At 43.5% G+C, this 14,404-nt stretch overlaps 1 protein-coding gene across 1 annotated transcript in view; it reads right to left on the bottom strand.

Annotated features, from left to right (window-relative positions):
* Positions 1-830: 830 nt before the first annotated feature.
* LOC126234562 (uncharacterized) overlaps positions 831-14,404 on the bottom strand; it is a 67,459-nt gene continuing 53,885 nt past the window's right edge. Inside the window, exon 3 of the mRNA XM_049943265.1 lies at positions 831-1,280. Coding sequence (XP_049799222.1) covers positions 864-1,280 — 417 coding nt within the window. The 3' untranslated portion in view covers positions 831-863. The remainder of the gene's footprint in view (positions 1,281-14,404) is intronic.

The raw sequence follows: 14,404 nt of genomic DNA, 5'->3' as shown, positions 1-14,404 counted from the left end.
TTATCGCACCATGTATTTGTATCCCACGGCGTGTAGAAGCTCTAAAAACACACTTCATACGAAAAATTTCTTCACTCAAGGAACTCCTTAAGCTGTTGTGCAATTTCATGTCGTAGAAAATCGATCGTATACCACAAAAACGAGGCATTCTGTGTTGGAGCCATTACAGGCTGCACGGGGTGTACAGTAGCAAACACGTTTTCTAGTCGTCATTCGTAATGCATTAGTTCTTACTAACTACCTTGAAAGACAAAAAGTATAAATGGGCTTAGGGAAACGACAGCAAATTTGACGTTGCCCTCGTTCCTGCACTGCTGAAAATCAGATTCCTATGCAAGCCAAAAGAATACTGGCCAAATTTTGCTGAAATGTGAACCCAACTGTAATCCATTAAGAGGAATATCAGGCACTGTGTTTATTGATTACTGACAGTGTAATAAAATTTAAGCCCGCATCTCGTGGTCGTGCGGTAGCGTTCTCGCTTCCCACGCCCGGCTTCCCGGGCGTTCTAAGTTCTAGGGGACTGATGACCATAGATGTTAAGTCCCATAGTGCTCAGAGCCATTTGAACCATTTAATAAAATTTAATAAAGAAAGCGCTTGAAGAGAATCAGTAAAACATTCTCCGAGAATGTCACAAGGTATATTGCCTTAAATCGAATAGTTGAGGCAGAATGTGCTGTTATGTGAGTCAACACTATTTCCAAAATATCAAAACAGGAAACAGTTCATAGCTTATCATGGAGTCCAAAGGGTAATGACGAATTTCTAAGTGCTAAAAATGAAGGTATGAGAAAACATGATGAAATTAAACATTCACTAATTAGGAACTTTATTAAGATAGGGTAATTGGGTCAGAGCGTTCACGTACTTCGTGATTCGAAATATCCCTTGGAGTCGAAGACAGGCAAGAGACACTCTAAGTACCTTAAGTACTTCTCACTCCTACAGGATGTTCGGCGGAACTTCTCCATTTGCTCCTTAAAGTTTTCAGACTGTGAGTCAAGCGGAGGCCCCATGTCGTCGGTCCTGAGTAAGAACGGCAGGATTTTGAAGGCTGTTATGACAGCTACTGTCCCAAAGTGGTCCATGTCTCTGCGCAGCTGCTCCAGCGGGTAGGTATCCGCCTGCTGCTGCAGCCCCAGGGTCCGCAGTGTGTGCTGCAGGGTGCTGTGGTACTCAGACACCAGCAGGTCCGTGTGGTGCTGCAGCACCTCCAGGCTGGCACTGGAGTGTAAAAAGTACTGCAGGTCTTCCGCTGGAGACCCCACGTGCAAACCCTGGAACATACACCTGAGATAATTTCATATCTCAGACAAGCATATCAATATATACTTTAAAACAAGGAAAACAAAATTACCTCAAGCTTGGTTTCTAGAAACTCTGACTGCTTTGTCCGCCACACGTGCTTCGACATCTTTGTGTGAACTTCAGTGGAACTATACTACAAGGGTGAGTCAAATGAAAACGTTAAATATTTTTTTAAATATTGTTTATTTTGCAGAAGTGGTACAAAGCTGTATCACTTTTCAACATAATCTCCCCCACGCTCAATGCAAGTCCTCCAGCGGTTACAAAGTGCATAAATTCCTTCAGAAAAAAATTCTTTTGGTAGTCCGCACAACCACTCATGCATCGCCTGGCGTACCTCTTCATCAGAACGGAACTTCTTTCCTCCCATTGCGTCTTTGAGTGGTCCAGATATATGGAAATCACTTGGGGCAAGGTCTGGTGAGTATGATGGATGAGGAAGACACTCAAAATGCAGGTCTGTGATTGTTGCAACTGTTGTAGGGGCAGTGTGGGGCCTTTCATTGTCATGTCGCAAAATGACACCTGCTGACAGCAATCCACGTCGCTTTGATTTGATTGCATGTCGCATATGATTTTTTTAAGAGATCTGTATATAATGCACTGGTGACAGTGGTCCCTCTAGGCATGTAATGCTCCAAAATGACGCCTTTTTCGTCCCAAAAGAGAGTCAACATAACCCTCCCTGCTGAATTTTCTGTTAGAAACTTCTTTGGTTTTGGTGATGAGGAATTGCGCCATTACTTGCTCGCTCACTTCGTTTCCGGTTGTTGGAAGCGAACCCAGGTTTCGTCCCCAGTAACGATTCTTGCAAGGAAGCCATCACCTTCTCGCTCAAAGCGCCCAGAAAGTTATTCACAAGCATCAACACGTCGTTCTCTCATTTCAGGAGTCAGCTGCCACGGCACCCACCTTGCAGAGACTTTGTGAAACTGGAGTACATCATGCACAATGCGGTGTGTTGACCCATGACTAATCTGTAAATATGCTGCAATGTCATTCAGTGTCACTCGGCGGTTTTCCTTCACTATGGCTTCAACTTCTGCAGTGTTCTGTGGAGTCAAAACTCGTTGTGCCTGAACTGGACGAGGAGCATCTTCCACTGAAGTCACACCATTTGCGAACTTCCTACTCCATTCGTAGACTTCCTGCTGTGACAAACATGCATCACTGTACTGAACCATCATTCGTCGATGAATTTCAATAGGTTTCACACCATCACTATTCAAAAACCGAATAACGGAACGCTTTTCTTCCCTGGTGCAAGTCGCTAGTGGGGCGGCCATCTTAATACTGATACTGCGACGGTATGTGAGCATCTGGTCTATGCTGCCACCTACAGGCCATTCTGCACGCTGTTTGTAGCACGCTTACCAGCTTACAGGATAACGGCGCGAAATTTAGATTTGTTATTACAAATGTAAGGTTTTCATTTGACTCGCCCTTGTATAAATACCGCGGAGCTGGCAACGATATTAAACAGGGGCAGGTCGATACTATGGCATAAAGTCTTTGCAAATTTCATTCCATGAACTCAGTTGGACAGTAACTATGCCTCGTAGACAGGCGTGTGAACAATATACGGAGATGTCAGCATTTGGGGGGGGGGGGGGTAAGTCTGGTTGGGCTCAAAGGTACCGGTTGCAGTAATCGGCGAATCGTTCGACATTTGAATAGGGGCGATACCAGCATTCGACAATGTAGCCAAGAATAGTAAACCATGGCGGAACACAGTGTCAAGAAGGAAGCGGTCGACCTAGAGAGAGCAATCGTCAGAGGACACTCAGGTCCACAGATTAATCATTATAATCGATCCGACGGGCACGTGGTGTTTCAATGACCAAAAGGACCATCAAGAGGCGGATCATAGAAAGAGGGCTGAGCTCACTGCGTCCCTTGCGCCGCCTACGCCAATAAGCCCGTTTGCTTTGGTATCGGATACATTCGGCCTGGAATCTCATAAGACAGGATAGAATTGTCTTCATTGATGACTTCCTCTTCGAAATGAGCCCCGATGATGGCGAAGATGAGTCAGAAGACGCCCTGGACAGCGACGGGATACCAACCTGACTAATGGCCATTTCATAGCAGGACCCCTTTCGATGTCATCCGCGGCACCCTCAGAGCTCAGCAGCACGTCGACGATATTCTACGCCACGTTGTGTCAAGCCTTTCTGGGCTTACATTTCATCAAGATAATGCCCCCCCCCCCCCCCCGCACACTTTTCTACTACTTCTCTTCGTGCTTCCCAAGCCCTACTTTGGCCAGCAAGGTCGCCAAATAGCTTAGAGCATTATCTGCAGAGCCTTCCAACCATCTCGGGATTCTGACGATCTAAGGCGCCCATTGAACAGAATTTTGCACGATATCTCTCACTGAGGACATACAACAACTCTATCAATGAGTGCCAAGACGACAGCTGCTTGCGTAACGGCCAGAGGTGGAGCAACACGTCACTGACTTGCTCAGTTTGTGAATGTCCTTCTCTTGAATAAGTCATCAATCTTTTCTGAAACTGTAACAATCTGTTTGTGCCACGTGTCTACCTACTTCCGTCCCATTCAGATAACTTCTTCGAGGTGCGTATTTTTTTTTTTTGTCTTAGAGTTTATTACACGAACTATAGGTTGTTTCCCTGTCTCAAGCCTAAGGAAATAAAATGTGCCTTTCTTTTAACGAATTTGAAAGCAATATTTTATCTGCAGATTCTAAAAATAACCCCAAAAACATTTTGGTCGTACGTAAAATCTATGAACGCTACAAAGAATTCAACAGCTTCTCTTGCTGATACTACGGGTAATGTAACTGATGATGATAAACAGAAGGCCGAAATTCTAAACTTAGCTTTCAAAAACTCGTTTACGGTAGAGGACTGCAGCACCATTCCACCTTTCGATTATCGAACAAACGAAAGGATGGCTGACATAGTGTTTAGTGTATCTGGGATTGTAAAACTGTTAAGATCCTTAGACGCCAGGAAGGTATCTGGCCCAGACGGTATCCCCGTAAGATTTTATGTGACTATGCTACAAATATAGCTCCATTCTTATCCGTCATCTATCAGAGATCATCGGAACGGCGGAAAGTTCCACCGGCCAATTTCACTGACATCGATTTGTTGTAGTATAATGGAACATATTTTGTGTGCAGACATAATGACCTTTCTAGACTCTGAGAAGCCTATCTGCAGAAACCAGCACGGTTTTAGCAAACAGCGGTCATGCGAGACACAGCTGGCCCTCTTTGTGCATGATACACAACAGGCTCTAGATACCGGCTCCCAGGTTGATGCCATATTTTTCGCCTTTATAAAGGCGTTCGACTCAGTTCCGCACTGTCTCTTGCTACAAAAAGTGCGTGCTTACGGTCTATCCGATGACATATTCGGTTCGATAGAAAGTTTTCTAACAGAAAGGGAGCAGTATGTCGTCCTGAACGGGGTGACTTCAATAGAAACAAGGGTAACTTCAGGTGTGCCCCAGGGCAGAGGTGATTTTTATGATTTACATAAACGATCTGGTTGATGGTATTGATAGCGGCCTTAGACTTTTTGCCGATGATGCTGTGGTCTACAGGTAAGAAGTATCACACGAAAGTTGTGAACAAATCAATGAGGATTTGCAGAAAATAAATGCGTGGTGTAAAGACTCGCAGTTATCTCTCAATATTAGTAATTGTAATCTACTGCGTATAACAAGGCGAAAATCCCCATTAATGTACGAGTACACAATAAATGCCCAGTCTTTGGAAGCGGTAACGTCCGTCAAGTATGAAGGTGTCACTATTCGAAATTACGCAAGCTGCGACATCGTCGCGAAAAAACACAGTCACCCGTATATGTAATAAGTTTCCTTTAATTTATGTCTATGGTCACAATCTTTTCTGTTTAACAGATTACCGGTTTTGGTCTTTAATGACCATCATCAGATCTGCAGCAAAAATGGGAAAAATATAAATACACTCGCAAACTGTATACAGCTTAAGAACAATACATAGAGCATATTGAAAAGTAGTACTCACAAAATTTACATTTGTGCGCTTTAAATGTGAAGAGGCATACCTGTCTCATAAAAGCGAAGTCCTAATGCACTGCAGCCATAGTGGCATAGTCAACTGTTAAATGCGGAATCAGCACCAGCATCGTCAAATACATATAAATAACATCACATGCACGAGTCAGTTGTTAGTAAAACTACTGTTTAAAACAAGCTGCCGTACAGTAGCCACAAGATGTTTGTGCAGTAAGTTGACCAGATGTTGCTAATGTCAGCATACACTAGTTTTCAATAATTAATTGAAACAGCGAAAATAAAAGGGGGGATACAATAGTTAAAGTCTGTAATAAGCTTATAAAGTACAAAAAGTGTTACAGTAGTAAAAAGCAATAAAAAGAAGAACACGACAAAAGTAGTATTGTTAAAAAGACGAAGAGTTAAAAAACAGTGGTTGACATGTGCTCTAGTGCCAATATTCTAGGCAATAACATAAATATTAAACACCGTTGATATTGCACCGGATAATATAAACAACATAAACCAAATCACTAAAGGAGCCACAAATGAAAGGAAATATAGTTCTGCACATAATCAGCGCCCTCTGCTAGCGCTACCTCTAGAATTCCGCGCAGGCGGGAGGCAGTTGGAGGAACGTGACCGGCAGAGGGCCCCTCGTATCCATTTAAAGCGCGCAAATGTAAATTTTGTCAGTACTACTTTTCAATATGCTCTATGAATTGTTCTTAAGCTGTATACAGTTTGCGAGTGTATTTATATTTTTCCCATTTTTGCTGCACATCTGATGATGGTCATTAAAGACCGAAACCGGTAATTTGTTAAACAGAAAAGATTGTGGCCATAGACATAAATTAAAGGAAACATATTAGAAATTATCTCAAATGGAATGATCAGATTACACAAGTAACGGGTAAGGCGAACTCTAGATTGCGGTTTATTGATAGAATTCTGAAGTGATGCAGTCCTTCAACAAAGTAAATTGCTTATTATACTTTAGTTCGTCCACTCTTAGTGTATTGCTCCTCTCTAAGGGACCCTTACCAGTTGGGTCTGATTCAAGAGATTGGGAAGGTCCAGAGAAGAGCGGCAAGATTCGTGACTTGTACATTTAGCCATCGCGAAAGCGTTACAAATCTCATAGAAAGTTTGAAGTGGGACACACTTGCGGATAGACGACGCGATAAACGGAAGGGGCTGCTCACTAAATTTCAGAATCCGATCTTCGCCGTGGATGTAGAGCATATACTATTACCACCAACTTTCACATCGCGCAATGATCACCATTCAAAGATAAAGGAAATTAGAGCTCGTACTGAGGCTTTCAGACAGTCGTTCTTCCCTCGCGCGATCCGTGAGAGGAACAGAGGGGGGGGGGGGGGGAATATGACTTTGGCGCGAATTGTGCCCTCCGCCACACAAAGCTTGGTGGCTAGCGGGGTATAAATGTAGTATATTGATTTTTGTACATTTAATATAATTTTGTTGTTTTTTTGTCTTAGTATATTTTATAGAATTGATTTTTTAAATTATAGATGTAGATGTAGATATTTAGTGTTACCGAACACTTAACTGCGCTTATTACAAAGGCTGGATTGTACTGTTTGGCCTTGTTTTACGCATTTTGATGTTTAGTTGATATTCTGAACTTAAACATCGACTACTGTTACTTTTATACTTTTCGGAGTATTTTGAACTCAACATCCACTACCGTTATTCTCGAGGAAAGTATACAAAATCAAAGACTTTTGAGCAAAGAAGCCTTTTTTGTGAGTATTTTACAGATAAGAAAAGGCATAGAACGTAAAAATAATAGGTCAACATGAACAACTTAATGTTAAAAATTAATGCAGTTTCAGGAGAGAAACAACAAAATACAATGCGCATGTTCTAGTCTTTTGACCTAAAATAGAGAACCGTACCAAGTTAGTGTACTATTTTACACAAATAGAACAGGAGCCAGCGAGGATGACACGTAAGTATCGAAGCTAGTATGGGAAGGGATTTAAAAAAATGGAAAACACACTGTTTTTTGCACAAGGCATACTAAAGAGAGAGAGAGAAAGAGACGAAGAGGGAGGAGGAGGGAGAGAGAGATGGAAAACACGAAAAAATGGCAACCGGGGCTTCTAACCTCTGAAAGATGAAATTTAGCGCAGCTTGACTATTCTACTCTCGAATATATCAAACACTTTCCAGTTGCATCTGGCGCTGCTGTGGATAAGTTTTGTATATTGGATGTGACGGTACACTGGCAATGCACAGTTATTCAGTCTCGCCATTCCATGTAGTAGTAGTAGTTGTTGTTTATAATGATGATGATGATGATGGTGATGCACTGTTTCGGAATTACGACTGCTTGGTCTTACGCGCCAATGATAAAATGTTCTTGCGAGTGGCGTAGTTGAGAGTAATAAAACTATAAAAATTCAACAAGAATTAAAAATCCATGCACATCTTGACACATGTTAAAACGCGCGCACTCTCGCGCTCAAACACACACACACACACACACACACACACACACACACACACACATCCACACACACGCAAGCTCAGAAGTACTAAAATCAACTTTGGTGTCAAGTTATGAAACGAAGAGAAATTCACAAGGAAATTCTAAAAGTTTAGTGTAGAGTCTAGATGCTACACAGAGTTTTAAGTCTTAATGTACTCGTCTCGTTGGGACTTAACATCTTAGGTCATCAGTCCCCTAGAACTTAGAACTACTTAAACCGAACTAACCTAAGGACATCACACACATCCATGCCCGAGGCAGGATTCGAACCTGCGACCGTAGCGGTCGCGCGGTTCCAGATTGAAGCGACTAGAACCGCTCTGCCACACCGGCCGGCACTCGTCTCGTCTTCAGTTAAGTAGAGGGAAGGTATTGTATCGATTCCCTCATAAGGGAATCAATTACGTGTCTTTACTAGATTTTCAGACGTCTTTTTTCTTGTAAGACAAATGAACAAACATTCGAGTCCTTCATACTCGGCTTTCTCTCTTCTGCCGTTCAACATGTAAGATGTCTATTGTAGCAGATGTAAGTTGAACGAAATAGTTGTCATAATTTTCACATATTGTGAATTAATTTTATTTAGACACACGTTTCCAGTACCCCTAATTACTTATATGTATGGATTTTGTGTTTTAGCTGTTTGTTAGCGCTGTGAAACATAAGTTCGGTGATGTGATGACGATGTTCCGTACACGTGCTGTTACGTGATTAATTACCTCATTTACGTTAGAGCATGTAGTCTGATTTTCATTGACTTCGAAATCTGATTTGTGTTGCTGTGCACCGCGACATATTTCATCGCATTGTGCTGCAATTTTACACGGTCTCACATCACTCAATTTATTGCTATCCAACAGCGAATACTACGCCTGTCTCCTGAAAACAACATCGAAGGAAACAGTAATGCGCGCAGAATCAGCCACAGCGGGGAATGTTATACCACCAAATCTTATTTTAAAATTTTTCCAAGTCATTTACTTTTCAGCTGCAGCTGTTGCAATATGCCCCGTCAGTGAACATTTTAACACTCTACTGCTACAAAATAATTTAATCTGACTTACAGGATATGTTACAATACCTACTTAAAGTTGCTTCCGCCCACTCTTCAAAATATGAAACGCACCTCGTTAAAGCGTTGCGCATGGTGATTTACACACCACAGGCATCACAGACTGGGAGATCCTCCTGCCGCAGTAGTAAGCCACGCGTTAACTGGCAGTGTGTCTTATTTGGACGTTGGTTAAGGTGTCTCAGTGCTGAGGGAGTGACCGGCCTGACGTATGCTATGTCTGGAAGGTGGCTTTGAAGGATGTGTAGCAATCAGGTCTGGTATTAGGTCCAAGCTACAGAAGCGTAATTCCGTAGCGATCAGGTCTGGTTTTAGGTCCATGCGACACAAGAGTCGTGTCGTGTTTTGACGCGAGGGCACAAGCAAAATCTTCACCGGGCTCAACAGAAGCTCAAGGAAAGGTAGCTAATGACTGAGGAAGCCGAGGGGGGAAGGGTGAGAGGGGTAAATAATACGTCGCTCGTGTCGAAATATGTTCTCGAACCAGCACTGGTGGAGATAGGTGTCAGACACGCCTATCGATAAGTTCGCTACAACTCTTGTTATTATAGAAGATGCTTCCTGATTTTATTAATAAAAAATTTATCTTCACTTTCAGACGTTTTCTAATTACTTGTTTTTAGGCACTGTTGTGTGCGAAATGTCTTGAACGTACCAAAATCCTGTTCAGAACATATGCATTCATTTCCTTCTTGCACAATTTATACTGAAGAGCCAAAGAAACTTGTACACCTACCGAATATCGTTTAGGGCCCCTGCAAGCACGTAGAAGTGCCCCAGCATTACGTGGCATGGACTAATTTCTGAAGTAGTGCTGGGGTGAACTGACACCATGAATCCTGCAGGGCTGTCCATAAATCCTTAAGAGCACGAGGGGGTGGAGGTCTCTTCTGAACAGTGCGTTACAAGGCATCCCAGATAAACTCAACAACGCTCATATCTGGGGAGTTTGGTGGCCAGCGGAAGTGTTTAAATTCATAAAAGTGTTCCTGAAGCCACTCTATAGCAATTCTGGACGTGTGGGGTGTCACATTGTCCTTCTGGAATTCTCCAAGTCCGTCCGAAAGCACAAAGGAAATGAATGGATGCAGGTGATCAGACAGGATGCTTAAGTACGTGACACCTGTCGTAGTCATATCTAGACATATCAAGAGTCCCATATCACTCCAACTGCATACGCTCCACACCATTACGGAGCTCCACCAGCTTGAAGAGTCCCCTGCTCACGTGCCGAGTCCATGGATTCATTAGATTGTCTCCATACCGGTACACGTCCCTCCGCTCTATAGAATTTGAAACCAGACTCGTCCGACCAGTCAACAAGGCTCCGCTCATCAACAGTCCACTGTCGGTGTTGACGGGCCCAGGCGAGGCGTAAAGCAGAGTACGCTAAAGAACTTGCCCCCCTTCTAACAGCCGTGTACCGCAAGTTTCTAGAGGAACGGAAGGTTCCAAATGATTGGAAAAGAGCACAGGTAGTCCCAGTTTTCAAGAAGGGTCATCTAACAGATGCGCAAAACTATAGGCCTATATCTCTGACATCGATCTGTTGTAGAATTTTACAAAATGTTTTTTGCTCGCGTATCATGTCATTTCTGGAAACCCAGAATCTACTCTGTACGAATCAGCATGGATTCCGGAAACAGCGATCGTGTGAGACCCAACTCACTTTATTTGTTCATGAGACCCAGAAAATATTAGATACAAGCTCCCGGGTAGATGTCATTTTCCTTGACTTCCGCAAGGCGTTCGATACAGTTCCGCACTGTCACCTGATAAACAAAGTAAGAGCCTACGGAATATCAGACCAGCAGTGTGGCTGGATTGAAGAGTTTTTAGCAAACAGAACACAGCATGTTGTTATCAATGGAGAGACGTCTACAAACGTTAAAGTAACCTCTGGCGTGCCACAGGGGAGTGTTATGGGACCATTGCTTTTCACAATATATATAAATGACCTAGTAGATAGTGTCGGAAGTTCCATGCGGCTTTTCGTGGATGATGCTGTAGTATACAGAGAAGTTGCAGCATTAGAAAATTGTAGAGAAATGCAGGAAGATCTGCAGCGGATAGGCACTTGTTGCAGGGAGTGGCAACTGACCCTTAAAATAGACAAATGTAATGTGTTGCGAATACATAGAAAGAAGGATCCTTTATTGTATGATTATATGATAGCGGAACAAACACTGGTAGCAGTTACTTGTGTAAAATATCTGGGAGTATGCGTACGGAACGATTTGAAGTGGACTGATCATATAAAATTAATTGTAGGTAAGGCGGGTGCCAGGTTGAGATTCATTGGGAGAGTGCTTAGAAAATGTAGTCCATCAACAAAGGAGGTGGCTTACAAAACACTCGTTCGACCTATACTTGAGTATTGCTCATCAGTGTGGGATACGTACCAGGTCAGGTTGACAGAGGAGATAGAGAAGATCCAAAGAAGAGCGGGACACTGCAAGAGAGGCGCTCTGCATCGCGGTGTAGCTTGCTGTCCAGGTTTCGAGAGGGTGCGTTTCTGGATGAGGTGCCGAATATATTGCTTCCCCCTACTTATACCTCCCGAGGAGATCACGAATGTAAAATTAGAGAGATTCGAGCGCGCACGGAGGCTTTCCGGCAGTCGTTCTTCCCGCGAACCATACGCGACTGGAAGAGGAAAGGGAGGTGATGACAGTGGCACGTAATGTGCCCTCCGCCACACACTGTTGGGTGGCTTGCGGAGTATAAATGTAGATGTATACAGGGCGTTACAAAAAGGTACGGCCAAACTTTGAGGAAACATTCCTCACACACAAATAAAGAAAAGATGTTATGTGGACATGTGTCGGAAACGCTTAATTTCCAGGTTAGAGCTCATTTTAGTTTCGTCAGTATGAACTGTACTTCCTCGATTCACCGCCAGTTGGCCCAATTGAAGGTAGGTAATGTTGACTTCGGTGCTTGTGTTGACATGCGACTCATTGCTCTACAGTACTAGCATCAAGCACATCAGTACGTAGCATCAACAGGTTAGTGTTCATCACGAACGTGATTTTGCATTCAGTGCGATGTTTGCAAATGCGGAGTTGGCAGATGCCCATTTGATGTATGGATTAGCACGGGGCAATATCCGTGACGCGGTACGTTTGTATCGAGACAGATTTCCAGAACGAAGGTGTCCCGACAGGAAGACGTTCGAAGCAATTGATGGGCGTCTTAAGGAGCACGGAACATTCCAGCCTATGACTCGCGACTGGGGAAGACCTAGAACGACGAGGACACCTGCAATGGACGAGGCAATTCTTCGTGCAGTTGACGATAACCCTAATGTCAGCGTCAGAGAAGTTGCTGATGTACAAGGTAACGTTGACCACTGTATGGAGACTGCTACGGGAGAACCATATGTCTCCGTACCATGTACAGCGTGTGCAGGCACTATCAGCAGCTGATTGGCCTCCACGGGTACACTTCTGCGAATGGTTCATCCAACGATGTGTCACTCCTCATTTCAGTGCAAATGATCTCTTTACGGATGAGGCTTCATTCCAACGTGATCAAATTGTAAATTTTCACAATCAACATGTGTGGGCTGACGAGAATCCGCACGCAATTGTGCAATCACGTCATCAACACAGATTTTCTGTGAACGTTTGGGCAGGCATTGTTGGTGATGTCTTGATTGGGCCCCATGTTCTTCCACCTACGCTCAATGGAGCACGTTATCATGATTTCATACGGGATACTCTACCTGTGCTGCTAGAACATGTACCTTTACAAGTACGACAGAACATGTGGTTCATGCACGATGGAGCTCCTGCACATTTCAGTCGAAGTGTTCGTACGCTTCTCAACAACAGATTCTGTGACCGATGGATTGGTAGAGACGGACCAATTCCATGGCCTCCACGCTCTCCTGACCTCAACCCTCTTGACTTTAATTTATGCGGGCATTTGAAAGCTCTTGTCTACGCAACCCCGGTACCAAGTATAGAGACTCTTCGTGCTCGTATTGTGGACGGCTGTGATACAATACGCCATTCTCCAGGGCTGCATCAGCGCATCAGGGATTCCATGCGATGGAGGGTGGATGCATGTATCCTCGCTAACGGAGGACATTTTGAACATTTCCTGTAACAAAGTGTTTGAAGTCACGCTGGTACGTTCTGTTGCTGTGTGTTTCCATTCCATGATTAATGTGATTTGACGAGAAGTAATAAAATGAGCTCTAACATGGAAAGTAGGCGTTTCCGGACATATGTCCACGTAACATATTTTCTTTCTTTGTGTGTGAGGAATGTTTCCTGAAAGTTTGGCCGTACCTTTTAGTAACACCCTGTATGTAGATGTCGCGCAGACATCAAGGGTACACGAAGGGGCCTTCGACTCCGAAAGCCCATGTCAGTGGTTGCACTTCAGCCACGTTGAACGATTCTCTTCATTCGCCGTTGGTCCCGTTCTTGCAGGATCTGTTTGCGGCCGCAGCGATGTTGGAGATTTGATGTTTTACCGGATTCCTGATATTCACGGTATACTCGTGAAATGGCCGTACGGGAAAATCCGCACTTCATCGCTATCTCGGAGATGCTGTGTGTGTCCCATCGCTCGTACGCCAACTGTAACACCACGTTCGAACTCACTGTTGATAACCTGCCATTGTAGCAGGAGTAAACGATGTAGCAACTGCGCCAGACACTTGCTGTCCCATATAGGCGTTTCCGACTGCGGCTCTGTATTCTGTCTCTTTACGTATCTCTGTATTTCAGTGCGCATGACTATACCGGTTTCCTTGGCGCTTCGACGTAGTTCTTACTCACAGTATAGTACTCTAAGCGTTAGGCATATGTAAGCTAATTTTCTGTGCAAAGAAGTTTATAAAATAGTATTGCTACGTTTTTACTGAGAATTTTCGATAAATTAGGCTCGTACAACTTGAAGAGAACTGTGGGTAGGGCTACGACATTCTAGGATTAGACATGGTGAGTCTCATTAGTGTAAGCTGAACTATGAAGGAAGCTAACAGTATGAGAATTTTTTGATATATCTGTGACCTTGGGTACGTTAGAGTTCTTTGTACAGCGTAGTATTACCTTCCTGTGATGATGGTAAAACGGTCTGACAAGGAATTATGGAGTGACATGCAACCACACTCACTTATGCATCTCATATACGGTCTTTCAATTTTAAATGTAACCATACTAAGATATCGTTCTGCATATACGTAAGAACATGTTTCAAGACATTATAGGTGAGACGTGTAGGACTTGTTTGACAATTTTTCAGATGTGCTCAAAAAACTGCGACTGCGTGAACAGAAGAGCCAAGAAAGAGCCGTCATGTGCCTTTAAAGTTCCTCCAATCATTTTAAAAAAGCTGGAAAGTGGTTTTGATACAGATCTCCAGTAGGGTGATGCAGGAAAATAAACAGATGTGCAGGATATTTCAGCGGTAAGCTGTGCCATTCGCTGCCTGACCTACAGAGATCCCCAAAGTAAGCATTTACATTTATGAAAATA

This window comes from Schistocerca nitens, chromosome 2, assembly GCF_023898315.1.
Source record: "Schistocerca nitens isolate TAMUIC-IGC-003100 chromosome 2, iqSchNite1.1, whole genome shotgun sequence".
NCBI classification, from domain to species: domain Eukaryota; kingdom Metazoa; phylum Arthropoda; class Insecta; order Orthoptera; family Acrididae; genus Schistocerca; species Schistocerca nitens.
This window is presented reverse-complemented; position numbering and strand designations above follow the sequence as displayed.